This window comes from Ceratotherium simum, chromosome 4 (genome assembly GCF_057802395.1).
Source record: "Ceratotherium simum simum isolate JZ-2026a chromosome 4, ASM5780239v1, whole genome shotgun sequence".
Taxonomy (NCBI): Eukaryota; Metazoa; Chordata; class Mammalia; order Perissodactyla; family Rhinocerotidae; genus Ceratotherium; species Ceratotherium simum.
In genome coordinates, this window is record NC_141903.1 from 25776702 (window position 1) to 25801827 (window position 25126).

The 25126-nt window shown below is 49.6% G+C and overlaps 1 protein-coding gene across 2 annotated transcripts; it reads left to right on the forward strand.

Annotated features, from left to right (window-relative positions):
* Nucleotides 1-341: 341 nt before the first annotated feature.
* On the forward strand, nt 342-23429 carry SPARC (secreted protein acidic and cysteine rich). 2 transcript variants are annotated; one of them, XM_004428629.3, is made up of 10 exons: nt 342-430; nt 10569-10638; nt 12062-12124; nt 12736-12823; nt 14279-14400; nt 16265-16385; nt 18498-18631; nt 19318-19466; nt 21601-21749; nt 22226-23429. In XM_004428629.3, exons 2-10 carry the CDS (start codon nt 10582-10584, stop codon nt 22252-22254), a joined length of 912 nt encoding a protein of 303 aa, XP_004428686.1. In that variant the 5' UTR covers nt 342-430; nt 10569-10581; the 3' UTR covers nt 22255-23429. The 2 variants fall into 2 exon arrangements, with proteins under 2 accessions (XP_004428686.1, XP_087285652.1); XM_087429526.1 differs by having other exon boundaries at nt 12065-12124.
* The last annotated feature ends 1697 nt before the right edge of the window (nt 23430-25126 follow it).

The following is a 25126-nucleotide window of genomic DNA, read 5'->3' on the forward strand; positions in this document are numbered from 1 at the left end:
GGCTCTGCCACTGGGGGCCCTTGGATAATCCCTTGCTCCCTCTAGGCCTCAGTTCCCCTCTACACAAGAAGGACGTTCCTTGTTCTAGGTGATTCCTGTGCGCCTGTCCAGCCCTGGCACTCTGTGAGTCTGTTTAGGCAGCAGCCCCAGAACCCACGAGACAGGCAGGGTTGAGAGTCTGCTCAGGACAGCCCACAGCAAGGAGATGAAGAAAGAAATGGAAGACACACACAGCTTTGGCTGCGGGGAGAAGGAGGAGGTGGGAGGAAGGAGGAGACAGAGGAGGAGGAGGGAGCGCGGGGTGGAGGGGGAGGCAGACCCAGCCCAGAGCTCTGAGTGGTTTCCTGTTGCCTGGCTCTAAACCCTTCCACATTCCTGCAGACCTTCAGACAGCCCAGAGCGCACTCCGCCGGCTGCCTGCTTGCCAGAGGTAAGCACAACCCCAGCCCTGCCTTCCCCTTCTCTGGTCGCATCAAGCCCTATCCCCTAGGTCACTCCTCCAATTTGTGTACACGGGAGGGGAAGCTATACCGGGATCAGGGATGGGGGTGTGCATGTTCTTCGGGCTCCATCCCCACTCCCGTTAAAGGCAGGAGCCGTGGACTCACTGCCTGTTGCTTTTCGGGTGGAATCACAGTATAACTTGGTCTCCCTTTTAGGTTTGCAGAAAATAATATCACTATGTCTTTGAGGGAGAATTTTCTGTCTCTCTGTCTCTCTCCGTGTCTGTTTCTCTGGTTTCTGAGGCTGCCTGCCTGTCCTCTTTGCTCCCTTTGCAAATGTGGCAGCTTCTTCCTTTCCTGGGAATCTGATCCTGTCACAGCTGCAGCAGGGACCAGCTGGCAGCCAGAGTCTGCCCTGCTCTCCATTCCAAGAGAAGAAACTTCCTAGACTTGGTTCTTGGTCAGGGGCTCTGTTTTCCAAGAGGGACTTTGCAGGAATGATAAATTGATCTCTGGAAGACAAAGGGGGAGGCTTCATCCCTAATCAACACCTCCAGGAAGGCTCCTTTTTCCCTCCAATTCTCCCCCATCCACCACGCCCCTACACACGCACACACACACACACACACACACACATACACACACACACACAGACTCTGGTGCCACTGGCCTGAAATAGCACAATCAGATAGTCAGTCTTGGGTTAGGCATTGTTTCCATCTTGGGCTCCCTGGGGTGTAAACACAGGAACTCACCAGCAGTAGCCCCTAGTGTGTCTAGATCTGAAGACCCCAGGCATCTGGTATCATCCAACCAAAGTACTGGGCCCTAGGGAGGTCGGGTGTGGTGGGGGATGAGCTGAGAAGGGGCAGGGGGAAGGCAAGACAGAGGGTTCCAGGGCAACCTTCTCACATCTCCTTGTTTTGTGAAGCTCCAACCCTACAAAGAACCGGTGTGTAGCCTTTTGGGGCATTAGGTCTTCTTCAGATAAACTCCTTCCTGTCTTTACCCTTGTTGGCTCCATTGGTTGGTTGATGAGTGGACTTCCTGAGTTCTGAAGGACACCAAGGGAAAAGGGGGCACTGGGATGAGGCATGTCCTCTAGGAAGCCCAGTCTGCCCAAAATGGAAAAGAGGGGCACACATTTTCCTCCAGAAAGGACAGCATTCTATGCAGAAAACATAGAGAAAATATTTTCACCAGCAATTCTCTAGGGTTACATTTCTATATACCCAAGTGCTGATGGTAGAGCGAGAAGCAAATCTGCAGTAGGGTGGCAGACTTAAGGTATGCTTAGGTAAGTGTCTCCTCTGGACTTAGTTTCACTGCCTATAAAGTGAGAGGGTTGGACTTGATGGTCTTCAAGGTGCCTGATGTCCTCTGAAACTTTCAAAGGAAAGTCTCTTAAACCAGAATCCACCGACTGGCCTTTGAATGGGCTTCAAGGCATCTGCAAGCCCCTTAAAATTGTATGTACAGTAGTGCGTGTGTGTGTGTGTGTGTGTGTGTGAGAGAGAGAGAGGGAGAAAATACAAGAGGGTGTTCACAGCCTTCTGTCTTAAGATATTCTCAAATGGATGCATGACCTCCAAAATAGCCAGAAAGCATAGTGAGAGATGGAGTGGGTGGGACTGGAGGCAAACGTATATTTGCAGGAGGATGAAAAAGTTTGAAATGGGAGTGGTTGGGGGAAGAGCGAGTTAACTCCCAGCCATCAGCTGCCACATCGACAGAGCCCGGAGCAGGGGGAGGAAGGGAGGGGTGGAAGGGGGGTGCCTGGAGAAGGAATCAACTTTTGAAACTTTCTCCAAGTCCCACCCACAGAAAGCCTCTTCTTTGCCATGACTCACTCTAGGAGGAATGCGAGTTGCCATGGCAACCTTTTTTTCAGGGTCTCTGCCTGCTGACTGGGAGGGGACACTGGGAACACTCAGAACTTCAGGCTCAGTCTGACTATCCCCCACTCCACTCCGTCCCCAGATACCAGGAGAGCAAACTCTAGGCCCGGCCCTTCTGACCTCCCAGGATCCCAGGGCAGCAGTGGGGCTTTGATAAGCTTCATGCTTCGTGGACAGGGTGTTTGAAGACCTGAGTTTTAGTTCCACCTCTGCCCCAAAAGTGCCATTGACTTTGAACAAATTGCTTCTTCTATCTGAGTCCCAGTGTCCTCCTTCGTCAAAGAGCAATAACAGCAGCCACCTCAAAGGGATACTGTGTGGACAAAATGGGATAATGTACAGGGGAACACTTGGTCAACTGAGGCCCGCGCACCTAATGTGATGGGTTTTCAGAATTGATAGATTTATGGCATCCAAAGAGTTGGTGAGATCATTCCCAGCTTTTTTCTCTGGCAAATTCATCATCTTGGGGTTTGCATATAACTTCCCTTTCCTAAAAGTGCTGATAGGCATATCTAAAAAAACTAAATGTCATCTAGATTCAGTTAATTTGGGGACGTCCTTGAGTATTTCCCAAGAGTATTGTACCCTCCAGTGCGGAAAGAGCATTGGCTAAGGCACGAGCAGAGGTGGGTCCTAACTCACAGTAAGTGACATTGGGAAAGACCCTTCCCTCCTCTGGGCCTCAGTTTCCCGATCTGTTAAATGGGGAATCTAAGCTAGATGGTCTCCAGGTGCCCTTCCAGCTCTGAAGTCCGCGAACCTAAATCCAGATGCTGCTTTCATTAGAAGCAATCTCTGGCTGACATTTTTAACACCCCGGTCCCTCTAGTTGAAAAAGAAACAAGAGAGGAGGGGCTAGGGGGTTCTTGGGTTGCATAACACTCCTGCTAAAATCTTTATCCATCTGTAGAGGCTTGTCAACCAATCACGTGACTGGGGTTTGCTAGTCACAAGAGCAGATTTCCTTGCTGAAAATAAGCTATAAATAGGAAAGGATGGTGGAGGAAAGGAAACAGCTGAGGATGTCAGGTAAACAGGAGAATATTTGGTTTTTGAGGTGATTAGATAGGTAGCTAAGTGTGCAGAAGATAAACAGGGACAGACACAAACCCATGAGGAGGCAGGGTAAAAACATTTCACCAACAGGCACTCACTGGCACAGTTAAAAATAATCGCCTCAATACCTGAGCAGACACAGAAGGTCATGCGCTCGCTCACTTCTCCCTGGGCAATACCTTGATGCAAACGCAAACTCTGATCCTTACTTGTACAGGCCAAAACAGACAGATGCCGAGTCAGGTAGACACACACAGACACAGCTTCACTCAGAAGTCCTTAAGGTAACTTATACTGACATACTGTCAGGTGTGCAAACCCAACTGCCATTTGTAGCCACACATAGATGTGCACAGCCAGGCATAACTACCGGTCATGACAGACCAACACGTTACACACACACAGCACCAGGCCACCTGTTATATTTTACAGATAGAGAAATGGAGACTCAGGAAGAGAGAATAACTTACTCAAGGTCACATAGCAAACTGATGTCTGAGCCAAACTTCCAGATGTTCACCTTGCTTTTTCTTGTTTGTTTGTTTCATCTGATCAGTTTGGTATCACGCCTACACACCTTCCTCTATAGGCAACAAGCCCTGTGGATAATAAGTGATGAGCAGTGCTTTCTCTGTCCCCTTGGCTGGCCTGCGATGGCATATCCCAGCCCACATGGCTTTGTCGTTAGGGCAGCACGACGAGGCTAATAGGCAGTCTGCTCCTTTGCTTCCTGCTGGCTCCCTCCCTCACCTCCTTTAGAGGAGGGAAAGGATGGCTGGAGCTTCATTAATCCTGGGGATTAATGAAGTTACCTGTTCTCTAGAGCACAGAGCCTGGATCCTAACCACAACCCTAACTCGGGAACAGCTGGGCTGAGCAGGGCCAGGGCCAGCAGGCAGTGACTTGCCAGAATTATTTAGAAAAATAGCCTCCTCCTCATCCAAGAGGAGATGTCTTAGACAGGAAGTTAACTCTGCCTTCATTTGTCCAGCCATAGAGCTTGATGTCTGTAGGGAACACATGGATGGAGACACCATGTCTCTCCAGAGCTGGGTTCTTTCAGACACTTGGGATTAACCTATCTGATCTGGGGATCCTTCTGGGTCATCTTGTGTTAGTCATGGTATTAGGATTCCAGACTGATCAGATGAAAAAGGAAACAGAACAAAACAAGCTAAACATCTGAAAGTTTAGCTCAGGCACCAGCTTGGATGACTTCGAGTAAGTTATTTTCCCTTTTTGATCCCCAATTGCTCTATCTCTAAAATCAGAAGCATGACAAAGAGGTTTCACATGGCTTGACATCTTACTAACTTAGCTTAGACAATACAACTTACCAAGGTATTGGTAGCGGCTGCCAGAAGAACTGTGTTCAGGGTTCAGATGTCACTCCGGACTTTAGGGGAAAAGGCCATATGTTTGATTAGTAATGTCTGCCACATGCACAGGAGAGGCAGGTGAAGGCATACATGCCACGTATTTGCTATCTTCGGGATGTGACCGCCTGGACACTTTGATGTTCTTTCTCATCCCTTCCATTTGTGGTCACCCTGATGCAGCAGTGGCCCCTAGAGGGAGCTAAGGAGGAGACCCAGTGGCTCCACCCCGGGCCTCTCCTAACCATGGTGAAACGTGGCATCGTAGTGGAATCTCAGTCAGGCTGATTCTAGTCTCAAACTCCAGGGCTACTTCTGAGTTGCCCCAGAACCTCTTCAATCCCAGGCTTGAGCACCCATAACACCCTAAAATCTTCCCTTAGCTTCTTCCTTTCTGGCAAGAAATATTAGAAGCAGAAGCAGAGAGTCAAGGGTGAAAGTTGGGAGAGGTGATCCTCTGAAAGTCTTCGGCTGAGTTACTCAGATCCTCAGGGCTGAAAGGGACCTTAGGGACCACCTTGTTCAAGGATTTTCAACTGTGTTCATAGGGGAACCCAGAGATGCTCCAAGGCATCTCAGGGGGTGTCAGAGTGAGCAGGACTTCCAGCCCCCATCTCAACTCCATTTTCACCTGCTTTTGTTTTTTAATTTCAAGCCGCTTTATTGAATAGGTAATAACGCATTCACATGTTTCAACAAATGCAAGAGGCCTTTAGCTGTTTCAAATATTGGACTTCTGCAGAAGGCTTCGTTGAAAGAAAGGGATCCCTGGCTTACATAATTTTGAATACTACTGATCTAAAACAACCTCCTCATTGTGCTGACAGGCAGGGGTAGGTGAGGTCCAGGGAGCAGAGGAGCCTTCCCCCAGTTTGCATCGTGAGCTGGAAGTCAAGTTGCTGAGACTCCATCCCAGGACTCCTGACTTCCACATCACGAGACCACCTCTGAGTGGCTGTGTCTGCTCCCCGGAGTGTGACCACATTGGCCACAGTGGCACCTCTCTGGCCTGGCTCGGCCCTCCTTCTGAGTCCCAGCTTGCTAGTGGGCCTGGCTTCTGGGTTCCTTTATTAGTCTCTCAACTTGTTTTCCTCTCTTTGGGCTTGTTTACCAACAGTATGTGTTTTCGGAACCCTTGTTTCTAAGCCAAACAGTGGGAGTGAGATATTTGGCTTGCATCAGCAGCCCAACTAAGAGGCGAGGCTGGGGCAAAGCCTTCGTCACTGTGTCCTCTGGAGGCTGGGATGGTGTCCCCAGGCCAAGAGGAACAATGTCTCCTTTGTTCTACCCCAACACCCTTTCTCCCTGGGCCACAGACAAAGAGCCAGGATTCTTGCCCTGGAATCTTGAGGGGGATGGAGATTCTGCGATCCTTGGATTTTTAAGATGCTCTTCCAAACAGCATTGCTTACCTTTTGTATTCCCTCATGTAAATCACCCATGAGCCTTTCAACGTGGGTACGATATTTCCATTTTACAGATGGAGAAATGCATTGAGTCCCAGAGAGGGAAAGCGACTTTCTGAAGGTCACACAATTATTAAGTGGCAGAGCCAGGATTTGAACCAGTAGATTCTGTCTCCAGAGCACATGAGCTTACTTTTATGTTGTCCTGACTCTATCCAAGTTTATAGCCCCTTGCTCTAATATGGTAGCCACTAGCCACACATGGCTTATTTAGATTGAAATTAATTAAAATTAAATACAATTAAAAATTCAGTTCTTCATTTGCACTAGCAACATTTCAAGTGTTCAACAACCACATGTGGCCAGGAGCTACCGTATTGGTCAATGCAGCTATGGCACATTTTCATCAACTCAGCAAGTTCTGTTGGACTGCGTTGCTCCATACATTTTTCACTCAAATCAGATTTGATGATTCAACTCAGATTCTGTGCTTCACGTTCTTGAGAGTCTATGATTCCAAGACCCACAGTCGAAAACTCTGTGATTCTGAGATTTCCCCCAGTTTTGACTTTCAGTAACTTTTTGGTGTTCAGAGAGAGCCCGAAGGAGTGCTTTATGTTTTGAGGGAGATGAACTAGAGGTCTGGATGTACTTTTCCATCCTCAGAGTTTCTCCAGAGACACAGAAGTGACCTCAGCTTCAGGTCCTGCTGGCAGCCACGGCCAGGTTCTCAGCCGTCTCCAGAGCAAATAAAGGTAGAAGGAAAGGACTCCATGTACAGAACAGGAGGCGGCAGCGGGGTGGGGGTGAGCGGCGTCTGCATCTGATGACCACCAAGCCAAGGGAAACACACTTCCTCCCAGCACCTCGGGCCAGTTCACAGCCCAACGGAGCCCCATGCAGGTGGGCACCTGGGCGGGAGTGGCGGCCAAGGGCAACAGTGTGTGAGGTGGAGAGCAGCCAGCAGTGGAGCGGGACTGTCTGGGTCTTCGTCAGCACAGCCACTCACTCCCTGGGGCTCTCCGCACGTTTCTTCTCCTCTTTGGGCCTCAGTCTTCTCACCTGTACTATGGGGCAGAAAGACACGCCTTGAGCCCCTAACGGGATGCTGGATTATGAAAATACTTTGAAAAGGATAAATATTTGCATCATCACCAACTAAAGAGATACAAAGGAGGGAGTTTTCATTTAATACTGGGTGTTTATGTTTTCACCAGTCACGCCAGACCTAGTTTAATCGGCAAAGGATGTGTGCACAGCTGATAAGTTCTGAATGCTGGGATTTGACCCTGTGTTCTGACCTTGCTGAGGTGACTGTTGCATCTCATCAGCTTTGCAGGATGGGTGGCTGACCTCTTAGGCCAGTGGTATTTTAGGTAACCTCAGAGGGGGTCTCATGGGTATGCAGGGCATATGGCCATGCGTCCAAGAACAATCCAGCTGTTCCTCTTCCCACCCATCCCATTATCTGGAAGGACAGGGTTCTGGGACTGGTGATGTAGTGCTAGATACTGGCAGAACCCAAAATTTGGGAAGGAACTCCTCCTCCAAGATTTTGTGTCCTTTTCTTAACACTCTCACTTTTTGCATTTCTCCTCCACCCCCATGCCAGGCTCTGAACATAAACTCTATTGGGCCCAACCCAACTCCATGAGAAAGAATTTTGTCGACTTGGTAGAGGCCTGAGTGTTGCATGACTGTCTCCCTCTCAACTTAAGATTCTTGGGAAAGTAGGACTAAGAGCCCTCCCATGCCTGTCTGCCTACCTGCCAGTGTGTCAGAGGCTCCAAGAGGACAGTGAATGTGTGAGACCTTTAGAAATTATAAAGCGCTACAAGATTCAGAACTATTTTTCTTTTTTATTTTTTTTTTGTGAGGAAGATCAGTCCTGAGCTAACATCCACGCCAATCCTCCTCTTTTTGCTGAGGAAGACTGGCCCTGAGCTAACATCCGTGCTGATCTTCCTCCACTTTATGTGGGACGCAGCCACAGCGTGGCCTGACAAGTGGTGCGTCGGTGCGCGCCCGGGATCCGAACCCCGGGCGGCCAGCAGCGGAGTGCACGTGCTTAACCGTTACGCCACGAGGCCGGCCCCAGAACTATTTTTCTCTTCTGGCTGCAACACTAGGATGGGGGGAGGGGCAGAAAGGGTGAGTGTGACACTGGGAAAGAAGTGCAGGAAGGTGGCGAGACAGGACAGATGCAAGAGCCGACTAACAAACCTTTCCCTGGTCACAGAGGGGAGCGTGGTTCCTCTGCTCAGATGAAGGGCGCACACTCTGGAGATGTCAGTCTTCCTGGTTCTCCAACCTGGAGCTTATTACATTTCCAGTCCTAGCTGGGCTATTTCTACAGTGGTGTGACTTCGCTGTCATCGGAGCCCAGACAACACCTTTTTTTTTGTTCTAGCTATCAGACTTACTGGGACCCTTCGATTACAAACAGTCCCAGACAAGTCCTTCATTGATACTTTCTCTCCTGTTCCATTCATCCAAAGCCACATGCAGGAGTTGTTTTGTTTGTGTCTTCCAAATGGGGAAGCAAGAAGGGAGATTTTTCCACCTCCAAGCCTGGGAAGAACAAGTATACAACTGTGTAAGGGGAGGAACATTCCAAAAACTGCCTGGAAAGGAAAAACTGGACTCTTCTGGGAGTTAGGGCCATGGTGAAGCAATGCCAAGCTCCCAGGTTGATTCCTTTAAATTTCTATTAACCTTATTTCATGCACACTCCATGAAATAGGAGGTGAAGTTTTGTGTCTATTTTAATCAAATAAAGGACCGTTGGGAAGGAAGTCTGCTACTCCCCTGCCTGCTTCTGCTATCCAAATACTATAATCCAAAGTGAAAACGTATGATGCCAGAGATGATGATGTGTGCCAAGACCAGCACGTGCCTGTGACATTTTAAGGGCCCAGTCTACCACCTCAAATTTTGCCTAGTCTAACCCTCTCAATTAACGGAAGGGGGAACCAAGGTCTAGAGAAAATGAAGGATTTAACCAATACACCAAGGTAATATTGAGAGAGAACAAGAATCCCTGGCATTAATTCCAAGCACGTGTTTTTTCCATGATGCCAGGGTGCCTCCCACCAAGGTGCCTGGTCAGTTGAGAGGTCTTAGAAAGGATTAGGGATGATGAACTCAATATGGAAGTTTGGGGGGACAAAAGAGGAAAGACACGGTCACTGCTCACCTTGACTAAAAGCTGCTTGGGGCTGAGGGAGCACACTTGTGCTGTGTGGCCACAGGAGGAGGAACAGAGTAGACCAGGAGAAGTTTGAGGGAGGCAAATTTACATCAGTATGAGGAAGAACTTTCTAAAGCCATTTGGAAATGAAGTGCATTTAGTTAGAACAAGAAGTCAAACATCCCCACCACAGATCCCCTATTAAGGATAGCATTTTGGCGTTGAATCATCAGAGGAACTTCTGCTTCAAGATCCCTTCCAGTCATGAGATTATTAGGGTCGAGAGCGCGGCATCTAGAGGGTGAGGTCTTAGCAGTGAGCAGGGCAGGAGAAGTTTCTAGATCTCAGCTAACATCCTTTAGCTGTGAAGGAGAGAGAGAAGGTAACATGGAACACATGCACGCATTTGGATGGTCTCCCTGCGGGATCCAGAGAAGTGCTGCCCTTTCTGGGTAGAATGGGGAAAAATGTGGCCACCCTCAAGTTTCCACTGGTCACATTCCAAGACTATTGTTCTTTGTTGTAGATCTCATTGTCTCAAATTGGCAAGAGATTGATGCTTATTAACTTCTCCCATTACAGAGGGGGTAGGAAGGAAGAGAAAGAGGAGGAGAGTTTGGGGGGAGAGGAAAAAAAAGAATTCTAGAACATCAAGAAATCCAAGAAATCCTAGAACTTCAAGGGCCCTTGAAGATGATCTGCTTCAGCATTGCCCAAACTTGACTAGTTAGCCAATCACCTTTGTCAAATCAGTTTTAAAAACTTAAATAAACATTTTGAGAGAGGCGACTTTATATCATTACCATAAATGGAAAAATCTGTGTACTTTTGTCATAAGTAGAAGGAAACTGTAAAAATAAACACAAAGCAGACAAAACAACTGTATTGAATTCCAGCTGGATGTAGTTTCCTGTGGAGGCTCTGAGCCAGAGTTCTGCTCTTTCTTAAAAAGGGAGAGAGATGAGTGTTAGAGAGATGTTAAAGACGTCTTAGCACCAAACTGAGACTTTCTCCTCATATAACTAGGATTGAAAGAGAATTGAGTAGAAGCAACTTTCTCCCACGTCTTTCACTATCATTTAACGTGTACCATCAACAATTACCTTGCGTATCACAGGAATTCAGAGATGTCAGAAGCGATTCTCCACCAAGAAGCCTCTCACTCACCGAAATCTCGTTCTCTCTTCTCCTTACAGGGTTCCCAGCACCATGAGGGCCTGGATCTTCTTTCTCCTTTGCCTGGCCGGGAAGGCCTTGGCAGCCCCTGTGAGTACCTAAAGATCATGTCTGCTTGGTCTTACCTCCCACCACCAGCTCAGAGGCATCAAATCTGCCAGCCCTGGATGCTCAGAGCGGACAGGGACTTCCCCATCTCGAGTTATTTGTCTTATTTTTTAAACAGATTTTTCTCTTAAACTGAAAAGGTCAGGAGAAAAATTGAGATGAGGACCATTGGGTGGAGATTCCAGAGAAGAGAGAGTTCCAAGTAGTGTGAAGATGAACATATTAGCGTCAGAGCTTCCCAGAAATAGACTAGGCATGCTTTAGAAGGAAGTGCCCTCTGTGTCATACGAGGAATTCCAGCAGAGTGAGGGATGCTGCTGCGGATGATGTTAGAAGAGAATCAGCCACAGAGAGAGGGCTGGTTAGTTTCTGAATCAGTGAGGGCTATTTGGTTGCAAGCGACAGACTCCAATCTGACTGAATTAGGGGGGAAAAGAATATAGGGGTAGGTTATAAAATCAAAGGCCTTGAGCAGAACTAGCAAAGGGCAGCTCCAAGATCTGGGAGGTAAGAACTAATGGACAGTTTCAGAGATGTTGCCATCTGAGTGCGTCTGCTCCAACGGTTTTCATGTCTCGAGAGAATGTGACAAGAAGATTTTAAAAAGTTCCAAGAAGAGCCACTCTGGCTGAGCTTGGGTCCTGGGGAGTACAGGGCAGCTTGACTGACAGACGGTCCCTCCAAGAATCGCACGCAGAGGGCCAGTAGTGATCATCCAAAGGTAGACTGGAAGCCATTACCAGAAGAGGGAGGAAGAAATGTGGGCAGGCAAAAAGAATAGTTTCTTTCGACTTGTAATTCCCTCATTGTCTCTTCACTAGGAGGTGTGAGTGATGGTCAACTCCGGCAATCTTGACCAGGCGGCTAGATTTGGGTAAAAGATTTAGCAAGGTTAGCATTACTTTTAGAAGCAGCCCCCGCCAGCTAGGAGGCCTCAGTTATATGTTATCTTGCTATTCCAAGTTGACATGGCAAGAAGGAATTACGAATAATAACAACGATATTAATAATAATAATAATAATATCACACTTGTGGGAAAAATAACGACATCTGATTAAAATTCACGGTGTTTTTCCTGTCTCTGAGATGACTGGAGTTGGTCTGCATCAGTAATTTTCAGACTTTGCAAGAGTCAAAGTAGTGGAAATGTTTTCCAAGTTCAATCTTAGATAGACACCTTAGGTATAAAATATACCAAAGGAGGTGTTCCACGGCACCCCGTGTTTGGCTTCTCCTTTGCCCTCATCGCCCCACCCATGGCAGTTCCTGAGGCACAGCCTTGGGAACTTCCAATGAGCTGCTCTCCTAGCTCCCCCAGCCATAGTGTTCCAGGCAGGAGACACTTCAGAGGTGAAGCTGACCTTGGCCCTGACCTCTCTGAACCCCATTTTCTCTTCCTGACAGCAGCAAGAAGCCCTGCCTGATGAGACAGAGGTGGTGGAGGAAACCGTGGCTGAGGTGTCTGAGGTACGTGGGTGGTGACCCTAGACCCCCAGCCCCTCTCTGTCCACATCCATTCCCTGGGGAAACCACACAGGTGCTGTGGGTCTCATGCTGGAGTGGGGCATTCGTCCCCTTTCCACGTGTACACACAGCACACATGTAAATCTTGCGTATTCCCCAATCCTGACACACTCCTGAATGCTTCCCAAACCTTCAGTGGAACTCTACATTTGGGAGCCATGATTTCGAAATTTTTTCTTTTTTAAGCTATGGGACAGTTTTTCTTAGATGATCACCCATGGTCTCCCCATACATCAAACAGATGAGAGGGGAGCTGCTCTGGTGTGGCTGGCAGGGGTGGAGGGCTTGGCTGCCCTCCTGCCCTAATACCCTTGGCATCTCAATAGAGCTCCAGGACACTGCAGACACAGTGGGTCTATAAGATTAAGGCTAAATTCTGGTCCTGGCATTTGTGCCCTCTGTCACCTGGACCCAGCACACCTTTTCAGCTTGACTCTCATCATCCCCTTGTGGGTGCCTGAAGTTCCAGGCAAGTCTCCCTCCAGCCTTCACCCCTTCCTTCCAAGTCTGGCGTCGGAGTGGGACAGTGACTCATTCTTCTCCTTCCACCCCAGGTACCTGTGGGAGCCAACCCTGTCCAGGTGGAAGTAGGAGAATTTGATGAAGGTGCTGAGGAAACCGAAGAGGAGGTGGTGGCTGAAAGTAGGTCCCTTCCCCGTGACTTGGCACATCCAGTCTTTGCCGCACTGCTGCCTGAGCCTGGGGTGTGGGGACAGCTTACGTGAAGTTCCCTCCCAAGGAAATGCAGGATAGGGTCCTCCGTACAGGGTGGGCTGTGGAGGAGAAATGGCTTTGACTTAAAGGCTGGGAACATTCTCTGGCACTCAGTCTCCTGGACTCTGGGAAACATCTCTTTATAGCCAGGCCGTCCATGATGTGAGTGGCAGGAGGGGAAGTTCCTCAGCTGGAAATGGCCTTCTCCCCTTACAGCTCTCTGCCCTGATTCCAAAGTTGGGCTTCATGTTCCTGCTGAGGTTACCCGTCACTTCTGGTCACCAAACTCCTCGATGACCTCTGTCTCAGCCTGAGCCCCACATGGGAGCAGACCTGAGAGCACCTCAGAAGCTTTCACACTCATTAGCTTATTTGATTTTCACACAGCCATGAGGAAATAAGGCATGGAAACCTGACATAATTCATATAATGCTACCCGTGGAGTTAGTGCCAGTGGGAGAGAAATGACCTAGGGCCACTGGGCTGGCATCTCCACTCCACAGAGCAGAGGCATCGCCTTCAAAGAGTTAAGAGCATGGACCCTGGAGGCAAACCAACCAAGGTTTGCATCTAGACTTGGCGACTCCCCATGCTCTCCTGAGCCTCAGCTTCCTCACTTCTCACAAGGGAATGATGAAGATGGCAGAACTTTGCCCCAGGGCTGTCAGAGGATTGTGAGACAAAGCATAAAAGCAATTGGCCCAGTGCCCGGCAGAGCAGGCATCCAACAAAAGATTGCTAAAATATCCCAAATCAAGCATCTGGAGGAAAAGGCGAGATTAAGCTCTCATCCTGAGGGCACAGAGTTTTTGTTAGAGCAGAGGGGCATCTACTGAGTCACGTTCCTTCCCTCCTCCACGCCCACCTCATCCGGTGTTTACCAGACACAGCTGGGCTCTATTGTTCGGTGGGGGCCTCAGCGCCCTTCTGCCTTTTCCTCTGCTGCCATTCAAGTCTGTTTTGTTGGGCCTCATAGCTTCCTGGCTCCATCACAAAGCCAACTTTCCAAGTCATTCCAGAAAGTCTATTCTAGAATCCAGAAATGCCTCACTATGATTGATCCACTGAGAGCTGAAAATACGACAGTTGCTTCAATCGCCCAGGCAGCTGTATGGCATCCAATGCTTCAGGGTCCCAGACTAAGCGTACAGCCCCCTGAAATGTGCCTGACTTTGACCTCAGGCTGAGTCTCTAATCCCCAGACTGAGCCAAATGATCCCCTAAATGCCAATTGCTGGGCTCAGCAGAAGAGAAGAGAGGACTCAGGGCTTCCCTGAGTAGGGACCACAGCCAAGGACTTCTGCCCAATGATTGGTCTGAATTGGGTTGGGGTGGACGTGCTAGCCCAAGTGGTGCTAACTACATGCCCTTGCACTCTACCAGATCCCTGCCAGAACCACCACTGCAAACATGGCAAGGTGTGCGAGCTGGATGAGAACAACAGCCCCATGTGTGTGTGCCAGGACCCTACCAGCTGTCCTGCCCCCATTGGCGAGTTTGAGAAGGTGAGGGCTGTGGGACAGGGGCAGGGGGCTAGGGGATTGGGCTCTCCAGAACACAGAGTGTCTGCCCAGAAAATTGTTGGTTTGGTGGTTCCAAGGGGCAGCTCCACTCTCAGAAGTCCCCTCACTAGGTCTAGTCACTGCCAGAAAGTGGAGATGAGTCAGAGGTGAGGAGGTGAAGCCTGCCACTGGATCTCTCCAGTAACCAGCAAGAATTTATTCCGCACCATAAGGTTGCAAGCTCTATGTCAGACTCAGAACGGACTGCATCAACAGCATCAGGCACCGAGATAGGGGCGTTCTCTATGTGGAAGCAGCTCAACAAAGTAACAGATCCAAAAATGTGGGTTCTGGGTCACACTGAAGGTTGACTTCAAACCCCATCTCCACTACATGTTAGCTGTGAGATCTTAGCTAAGTTGCTGAAACTTTCCATGTCTCCATTTTTTCATCTATAAAGAGGGGGATAGAAATAGTCTTTATCTCATAGGCCTATGGTGGGGATTAGTCAGATAATGCCTGGTACTTAATAAGTACCCAATATGTGCTATTTTTTTTTAATCTTTCAAACCTATTCATTCTACTTCCAATAGGACTCATTCATCCAACCATCCATCCTTCCATCCATCCATCTAAGTAAATATTTATTGAGCACCCGCTCATGCCACCCATTGTGCTAGTGGCGACCTAGCTCAAGGCAGCAAATCTGGTACCAGCAATATTCCCACAACCTCTCATCTGTCTTCTCCATCTTCACTCTCTCCCCAATATAAATTATCCTCTGGGCTCCAAATTTTAGCGTTATTGTCAACTCTTGCCTCCTCCTCACCCCTTAACCCCCAACCCATTGGTCACCAATGCCCATCAATTCTCCCTCTGCAGTGATGTGTAAGTAATACTAAGTAAGCACATGCAGGATGTTCAACACAAGGCTCCCCTCCTCCTAACAAAGCTACTCACTGCCACTGCCCTCATTCAGCCCTCGGCATCTGCTTGGTCACCCCCATGTGCAGAGATTCCCTAGAAGGACTCGCATGACTCAGCATACAGTTACTCATAGTTAAGATTTATTACAGCAACATATTAAGGAGACACAACTGGATCATAAGGGAACAAGACACAGGCAGTATCTGAAGGAATCCATGCACAGGCTTGCTTACTCTCTCCCTCCCATGAGGCGCCTCACAGAGTGCACTCTTCCCCAGCTACAGAAACGCAGCCACATGTGAGAGAGGTTTCTGCCCAAGGAAGCCTATTAGAGACTCAGCACCCCAAGTTTTAAGTGGGGGCTTGACACATAGGCATCCTCTGCCTAACACATACCAAAATTCCAGATTCTCAGAAGGAAAGCAGATGTCCCCCATAAACCATATTATTTATATAAGCAATCTACGCACAGTGAGCCACCTTTATCATTGGTGGAAAGTTTCATAACAGTGCAGGGAACTGTTTCCTAGCTGAGTTCCCAGATGCCAGCCAAGGGCCAACTTTACAAGCAGGTCTTGCTAAGGATAACAATCCCAGGCCTGCTGTGTTAACTCTTTTCTGTACACTCTGCCTTTTCCCATCCGTATCTTTAATTCATCCTTTCCATATCTTCCAGGTTGGTTTTCCCATATCTTAGCCCTGACTCAGTCAGGCTTCTGCTCAGAGGCCCACAGTGGCTCTCAGCATGGGCTGAGCATTGGCCTGGGAGCCCAAAGAGTGGGTTCTTGCCGCAGCCCCATCACCAGCTCGCTGTATGACCTTGGACTAATCATATTCCTCGCTTGACCCTCAGTCTCCCCATCTCTGAAATGGGTGAGGATGGTCATACCAGCGAAGGGCTTTGGGAATGAAGGTGCGAAAATTTATGTTTTGCCCATAGGTGTGCAGCAATGACAACAAGACTTTTGACTCTTCCTGCCACTTCTTTGCCACCAAGTGCACCCTGGAGGGCACCAAGAAGGGCCACAAACTCCACTTGGACTACATCGGGCCTTGCAAATGTGAGTCTCTCCTTAGACCCTTCTAGCCTTCCATCTCGGAGAGAGAGCACTGTACCGACACTGATGCTGGCTCTGAGGCCCCCTGCCCCACCCCATGCTGTGTGATCTTGGGCAAATCTCTTCCACTCTCTGGGCCTCAAGGTTCCCATTTATAAAACGAGATGATTGTCCATGAGTAGATTCCTCTCAACTCTGAGTTGAGGACATCTCCGGGAAGTACTGAGCAGCTGTGGACGCACAAGATCAGGGAAGATTTTTGGAGCCTCTCACTAGCATCCAAGACAACTCATTCCTTTTCTCTAATGACAAGGAAATTCTTCTATAGGGCTAACCCAAGTCCTTCCTCCTTCAACATTGTAAAGCAAAAGTGATGTTCTACCTGAGCCTATAAAGTGTTGCTAAATATTTGAATTTGAATGCTTTAAAATAGGAGCAATCCTGTCAGCTCCCCTCAGGCCCTGTTACTCAGTATTGTCATATCCTTGGCTTTTTTACTCCATTGCATTCCTATTTGCCCATTAAGACGTGCGATTTTCCACCGTCTTCTAGAAACCTAAGAGTTAGGTGTTTGGGGGAAACCATGCCAGGGTGTTGTCTGGCCTTTTGTTAGTGATCCCAGGTGCAGATTTAGCTAGCCCAGGTGCCTTCTTCAGCATTGCAGCCTCCGTATCATTTGAAATACCCAGGGCCACATCTGCTCCCCCTCCAAGATAGCATCCACGTTCTGTGTCTGGTACTTTCTGGCACCAGATGGTGCTGGGGGGAGGCACTCACCTGCCTCAGGTGTGCAGAGTGCAGAAAGGTAGGGGGAAATCCAGGTTCTCCTGCGGTCAGCCCCAATCTCCCAGTTATGGGTCCCAGGGTGTGAAGAGAAGGCACTGGCCTGGAGAAGGAGGGTGGAGGAGGAATGTTGGTAGAAATTCTTGGGCGGTGACACTGAGGAGTGCGCCAAGGAGCCTTTTACCAAGCGGTTCCCGCTGTCCTCAAGGGCACTTTGCCCCCTCGCTCTACCTCCTAGTGTTTCCACCACAGATGCTCTCTTCTGCTCCCCAGCTGGTGGTAAAGAAGGCGGTCATCCTAACCACAGAGGGGGCTTTCCAGAGGTCCAAGGACGAGAGAAGGATCTGAGCCCCTAGGCAACCGCATGCCCCGGATGCTGGTTGAGCTCTGATAATGTAGCCTTGAGCAAGCCCCTTCTCTCCACGCTGACCTCTAATAAGTCCGATAAGAGGGTGGACTTGGATGAAATCTCCAGTTCCGACATTCTGGGATTCTAAGTTCCAAAGACTAGGATGGAATCGTTATCGCTAAGAATGTTCTGGTGGGGGGCCGGCCCCGTGGTTTAGCGGTGAAGTGTGCCTGCTCCGCTACTGGCGGCCCAGGTTCGGATCCCGGGCGCGCACCGACGCACTGCTTGTCCGGCCATGCTGAGGCTGCGTCCCACATACAGCAAGTAGAAGGATGTGCAACTATGACATACAACTATCTACTGGGGCCTTGGGGAGAAAAAGGGAAAAAGAGGAGGAGGATTGGCAAAAGATGTTAGCTCAGGGCCAGTCTTCCTCAGCGAAAAAAGAGGAGGGCTGGCATGGATGTTAGCTCAGGGCTGATCTTCCTCACACACACAAAAAATAATAATAATAAAAAAAGAATGTTCTGGTGGTTGAGTGTTCCTGATCCCACCCCCACCCCCGCTGAGCTGGGCCTGTGGGTAAATGTTATCCCTCAGCCTCCCAGCTTCAAACACCTCCCAGCGGTTGACATCATCAGCATGGGTCCTGGGCCTCCGCTTATGGGGCCCATCACCCAGAAAGGTGCAGGAGCCATTATAGTAAATCATTTCCCTCAGCAGACCAGATCAAGGCCAAGGGAGCACCCGACACGCCTTTGCACTTTTCCATGTGCAGAGCGTTCTTCCCCACACATAATCTCCTTTGCTCGTGTGGTGTGAAGAAACTGTGGCCCTGAGAGGTTGAAGGTCACTGCCAAGGTCACTGATTGAAGTGGCTGTAGGAGGAGGGCATGGGGTGGGGAGGGCGGCCCAGCCAGCATGTCGGCCTTGGGCAGGGAGAGTCGGGGTCTGTGCTGACCACCGTTGTGTTTTGGACCTAGACATCCCCCCCTGCCTGGACTCTGAGCTGACCGAATTCCCCCTGCGCATGCGGGACTGGCTCAAGAACGTCCTGGTCACTCTGTACGAAAGGGATGAGAACAACAACCTTCTGACCGAGAAGCAGAAGCTGCGAGTAAGTGGCCTCTTTCCAGCCTGTCCCAGGGTGCCTGCCTGGCCCTGAGCTGGGTAGCTCCCGGCCCCAGGCTGGCTGGGATCCACAGTCTTGTTCCCAGAACTAGGCCCTCAAGTGTAAGCCTAAATGCCTGCTCTGCGGAGTGCCTTTGTCCTGGGCGCCAGGACGCAGACTTCTCCTCGCTGCCTTTGGAGGCTCATAGTGCACATTCACATCTTAAAGGCTCTGAGAAGTCCTGTAATGAAGAGACCTGCTCACTTTGTTTAGCACACTTTGTTTAGAGACACAAACAACCCTATTCCTTTTTCCTTTTGAGTCTGTGGATCTTAAACTTTAGTGGACATATTAAGAACTTGGAGTGCTGGTAAAATGCAGCTTCCTGGGCCCCACCTCAGGCCTACTGAATTAGTGCTTCTGGGAAGCAAGGCCCAGGAAGCTGCATTTTAACACACTCCCTGGGTCATTTTGATGTGGCAGCTCTATGGAAAACCCTTTGAGATCACCCCAGGCCTCCACTTGTGTGGATGAGATACTGGTACCTGTCTAGGCCGCTTCCTTCCTTCACTTTGAACCTTGGTCTTGGCTGGTCTCTGCCTGTCTGGCCTCCCATCAGAGGTGAGAGGGGCTCTGACTGGCCCAGACAGTCTCCCTGGACCCTTTGTCACACAGCATCTCTGCTCCCACAGGTGAAGAAGATCCACGAGAATGAGAAGCGCCTGGAGGCTGGAGACCACCCTGTGGAGCTGCTGGCCCGGGACTTCGAGAAGAACTACAACATGTACATCTTCCCTGTGCACTGGCAGTTTGGCCAGCTGGACCAGCACCCCATTGATGGGTAAGACCCCAAGCCCTCAGGATCTCGGGGGGCTGCTCTGGCTTGGCCCTGGAGTGGACAGAGCCATGATCAGGGCTGGTAGGTGCACTGGATATGGCCAGAAAACCTCTCCGCAGCCTCTGCTGCTCCAAGCCCTAGAGCCCACAGTTTGCCCAGGGGCTGGGGCAGGAAGGAGCAGGCATCCGGAGAAAGGATGCAGAACTGGGAGGAAGACACTCTCATGCCAGAAGAGGTGGAAGTCAGTGGGCACTGAAAATCCTTCCTTAACCCTGTGAGTGCGGGCCTTGTGTATCCATTAGTTGAGCGAGAGTGAGCTAGGAAAGAGTGTCAGACTCCATGGGGCGGCAGGGGCCGAGGTGGGGCACTTGCATGCTCTCGGTCCCTCAGCAAGACCCTGAGACCCAGCCCCAACAGGGCAAACTGGCCCTGGGAGTTCTTTAAAAATTCACAGAGCCACTCCCATCCACATCACAAGCCCTTGGTTTGATAGCTCCTGCCTCTTGTCCAGATGAGTTACGAAGTGCTGTGTGAGTGCCCTGCAGAATAGGCAGGCCTCTGGCCAGGGAGCAGACACTTCCTGTCTATGAAGTGCCCAGCACCATTCCAGGCAGGGGATTGAACAGTCATCAGAACTGATGCGGTCCTTGTCCCCATGGAGCTCATGCTCACAGGTGATGATTGCTGCTCACTTTTACTTTTTTGAAGGAAAAAGTGAAAAAGACTCCCAGAAGTTGCAGGTAGTGGCTCGCTGCAGCTGAGCAGGGCTTGTTCCCCTCACCACCACCTTCTGGCCTTCTCTTGCTGTGTGTTCCTGGAGGGGCATGCAAGGGAGGGCCACCTGCTCACATGCCTGGGGGAGCACGCTGCACCCAGGGACACTCCTCTCTGGGAGGCTCACCTCCCGCTCTTGGTCCCGCCCATGCGCCTGGAGCCTGCCCACCCTGTCAGCGATCCTGGGTGGCTGGGGTCTCCTGAGCTCTGGGAAACTCCCTGCTGCTGCTCTCCCAGGCTCCTTCCATGGCTGGGATCCAACTGAGTCGCTCACTGTGGGGGGAGGGAGAAGTCAGGGGGCCATCTGGAGCGCAGGCTGAGCAGCTGGATCCCACAAAGGGGCCAGGAGGGAGGCTCCCAGACGGGGCTGCAAGGACTGTGCATCTGGGAAAGCTCTCCAGCCTGGGCCAGGGGATCCATCCTCCCCCTCGTCTGTCCCAGAGCTGTGTGGTGACCTTGCCTGAGTCTCTGCCCCTCTGTGGGCCTCAGTTTTCCCACCGGTGTACAAGGAAAGGGGAGGAGGGTGTTCCTTCCAGTTCAAACATATGTGATTCCTCCCATGAGTTGGGTGGGGCAGGGAGGGAGGTCTGGGGGTCAGAGAGAAAATTGGAGTCACATTGCAGTCTCTTGGGGAAGAGCGTTTTGAGAACAACTAGTTGAGGGCTCTGGGGAACAAGGGAAAAAATCTTCCATGAGCTCTGGAGTCAAGGCCAGCTGAAGAGTAGGAATGGAGGACAGTGGGAGGGAAATCAGAAGGCTCCTCTCACATGCTACATGGTGTACGAAAAATTAAAGCTCTTTGAAGGTTAGACTTCCCTTGACCCTCCCTGTCCATCCTGTCCCTTCCCACACTCCTCCCCAGAAGTCAGCACTGCCATCCTTTTGATGTGTCTCTTTTTAGACTCTTTTCTCCACATTTGCAACTGCAGAAATGTGTGTCCGTAGAAGACATGCATTGTTGTTTCATACCAGATTTTGATCTACCAATAGTAGAAGTGCCGAATATTTTCATTTTAAGCTTCTGTGCCCCCAAGTCTCAGCCTATTAGGAAACAATTTAATGCACCAAGAGACCTTTGTTACGAACCCATGGGACCTCAGAACTGGAAGGGCCCTTAGACATTATGGCCAACTCCTCCCCCTTTAATGGAGCAGGAAACTGAAGCTAGAGTGGGGGAGTGCTCAGCTCTAAGTCCCACAGCAGATCAATGGCTGAGCTGGGGGTAGACCCAGGATCCTGTCCTGCAGTCCTGCACTGAATGTCCTTTTCTTCTGCCCTGTGGGGCAGGCTCACTCCCCACTTCTCCTGGTGCTGGGGTGCCGGGCTTTTCCATGCCTCACACCCTCCTGCCTCCTCCCGACAGGTACCTGTCTCACACCGAGCTGGCCCCACTGCGTGCGCCCCTCATCCCCATGGAGCACTGCACCACCCGCTTTTTCGAGACCTGTGACCTGGACCACGACAAGTACATCGCCCTGGATGAGTGGGCCGGCTGCTTTGGCATCAAGGAGCGTGAGTGTCTGAGCAAAGGGGCCGTGTCCTTTCCCTCCCTCCTCTCTGCTCTTTCTGTCGTCTGTGTGTCTGTCCTCTCTGCCTGGCTCTGCTCTCTGTGCCTAGTTAACTCCTGTCTGCTCTCCCTGTCTGAGTGGTCCTTGCTCTCTCCAGCAGCTTCCTGATCTTTCTCTGTCCATCCGGCTGTCTCTTTCTCTTTCCCTTCCTCAAGCGTTAGCACTCACTCTGTGTCTGGCACTATTTTGGGAACCGGCAGGCACTTAAAGAGGAAACAGGAAGTGTAACTTGGCAGCGTGTGTGGCAAGGACACCAGACAGGGAACCAAAGTTCTCAGTCACTGACTTCCTGGGTGACCTTGGCCTGGTCACCTGGCCCCTGCTCCTGGGGATGGATGGGACCCACCGACTCCTCGGGAAGCACGTCTTCACAGGCACAGGGCCTCATTTCTAACTCCGCTCTCTCTTCTTCCTTTGCAGAGGATATCGACAAGGATCTGGTGATCTAAACTCCTGCCTCCTTCCGCAGGACCGGAGTCTCTCTCTCTGACATTTCCCTTCCTGATTCCCCCAATGTTTAAAATGTTTGGATGGTTTGTTGTTCTGCCTGGGGACAAGGTGCTAATATAGATTTAAATGAATACACTAACGGTGCTAAATATGGAAATTTTAACCCAAGTCATGACACTCTTAGTTGTAGCTCGGCTGTCAAGGCCTCTTGCTCACCCACTAACGGTCCCATTTTTCTCTTGCCATTCGCAGCACTGCCCATTGTCTTAGTGGCATGTGGGTGGAAACTGACCTGCTCAAGTCTGCCTTCAGCACATAGTGTGTCTTCAGATTTTCTCTCTATTTGTCTTTTGAAACTAATACTCACCAAGTCAGACTTTGTGTTAATTTTATTTAGGGTATTGGCGGCCGGGGGAGGCCTTCCTCATGTGGCTTGAAGGTCGGCAAAGGGAAGTAATAGACACGTGACGTTGGCAAGGATGTTTCTGGGACCAGAGGACTGTGGTGGAGAAATCCCTGCAGATCCATCAACCAGAAGCACAGATAACAAGTCTGTTTGCCTGGGGCTGTGACCGAAAGAACCCGAGGCCGTGTTATGAAAATACGTAAACTCGTACATAAACCCAGTTCCTCACCGTTTCCACCCCCCACCTTCCAGTGCCATTTCTTTCCACATTAGGCTGTTGGTTCAAACTTTTGGGAGCTGTGGACCACAGTTCTCTAGGCTCCTCCTGGCCCATGGGGGCGTGGATCACCACATCCTACAGGGCTTCTCCCCTCCTAACTGCCTGTGGGAGATGCAGGACTGGGAGGCTGTTTCAGCCAGGAAGGCCAAAATCAAGAGCAAGGCGTAGAAAGTTGTAAAACAGAAAAAGTAGAGTTGGTGAATTGGTTTTGTTTTTTGTTTTTTTTTGTTTCACATTTGGTGCCTGTCATGAGGGGTCTTTCCCAAAGTTTCTAGCATGTTCCTCCTTTTCTCCCTCTCCCCCTTTTTCTTCTATTAACCAAGAGAAACTTCAATGTCAATGGGATGGTCGGATCTCACAGGCTGAGAACTCGTTCACCTCCAAGCATTTCATGGAAAAGCTGCTTCTTATTAATCATGCAAACTCTCGCCATGTTGTGAAGAGTTTGACAAATCTTTCGAAATAAAAAGTAATGACTTAGAAACTGCCTTCCTGAGTGATTTTGCATGTGTCTTGGCCTTAGTCACCTCATTACCCTGACACACAGACACGTGGACATATGTGTCTCCACATGACTGCACAAATGCAAACACGCTGTTATGCTTTTGTACACACACAGGCTTATTTATAAACAGGGAGTGTAGGGTTCCTATAAGCACAAATTTAACTTGCTTTTAATTTTGTGACCTGCGGGCTAACACTTTTTCATTATTGCACTTCATTATCAGAAGCACCAGGCTAAACGACTATCTCCTTTCACTAATCATTCATTCATTCCTCCATTTATTCAATAAATGTATATGATGTACCTACTATGTACCAGATCCCATGCCAGGTGCTGGAGACAATTGTGGCAATGCAGACAAAGCATTTGTTCTTCTGGGACTTATAGTCTGGCGAGGAATAGATTAAACAATTGCACAACTAAATAGAAATTACAAGATGTGATAGGTGCAATGAAGGAAGAGTATAAAAAACCATAAATGTGCGTAGTAGGAGCACACAACATTATTCTAGAATCGTATTGTCCCATATGGTAGCCGCTACCCATGCATGGCTATTTAGATTTAAATTTAAATTAATTATAATTGAAAATTCAGTTCCTCAGTCACACTAGACACTTGTCAAGTTTTCCATAACCACATGTGGCTAGTGGTTACCCTACTGAACAGGGCAGATCTAGAATATTTTCAGCATTGCAGAACATTCTAGTGGACAGGGCTGTTCCAGGGCTTCCTTGAGAAAATTTGAGCTGAGTCACAAAGGAAAAGAAGGAATTAAGAGCGTGTTGGGGAGAGGGGAGAGGACAGGGAAAGAGCATTTCAGACAGAGGGAAAAGCATGTGCAAAAGTCGAGGTAAATGGGGAGCATGATGAGTTCCAAGCCAGGATGGCTGGTGTACCAAATGAAGGGCAGGTCACACTGGATGAGGCTGAAGAGGTGGGCAGAGGCCAGACCATGCAGCCTGGTAGGCCATGGTAAGGAGTTTGGATTTTATGTTTTGTGCAATGGGAAGTCATTGGAGGGTTTTAAACCAGAGAGAGAGAGAGAGAGAGACAGGATTGGATTTGCTTTAAAAAGAACATTCTGGTTCTGGAAAGATAATGGCATCATAAGTCCACAGACCACTCTTTAAATCTCATGCATGTTCATCATGCTAGTGTGCTGCCAAGCCCAGAGGTGCCAAGCCCAGAGTTGGTTTTTTTCCCTTCTTATTTTAAATTGTTTTCAAATTACTAAAATAATACAAACTCATAAAAAAATCAAACTGTATTCTGCTGTTCTCTTTTCTACACAACAGGAGGGAGAGATTGGCCAGTTTGGTCCTGGCCATTTGAGTAATGCAAGCCCGGCCCTAGTCTCATTATCTCCAGGAATCTGGGCAGAGAGATTGATAGGGTAAATTTCAATATTGGCTCGTTCGTTCATCCACAATGTTTACCAGGTGCCCACAGTATGCTAGGCATGTCCCATGTTCTCATGAGGAAGGCAGGCATGGTCCCTCTGCCCTGGAGCCTTCATTCTGGCTGGGCAGACAATGTACAAGTTAATACCATTTCAGGAAGAATCACGTGCTGTAAGGGAAACAGAGCAGAGAGCTCTGATGGAACATGGCTTGGATGGGGTGTTCCTTCGGGGAGGGAGGGAGATGGGGCATCTGCCCCGAGGACTGTAGGATGTGATC

Bases quoted from the DNA above. Each gene is read 5' to 3' on its own strand.
- SPARC (XM_004428629.3), top strand. From the start codon at position 10,582: ATGAGGGCCTGGATCTTCTTTCTCCTTTGCCTGGCCGGGAAGGCCTTG. The intron at 12,125-12,735 runs GTACGTGGGTGG...CTTCCACCCCAG, and splicing joins CCGTGGCTGAGGTGTCTGAG to GTACCTGTGGGAGCCAACCC. The intron at 12,824-14,278 runs GTAGGTCCCTTC...GCACTCTACCAG, and splicing joins AGAGGAGGTGGTGGCTGAAA to ATCCCTGCCAGAACCACCAC.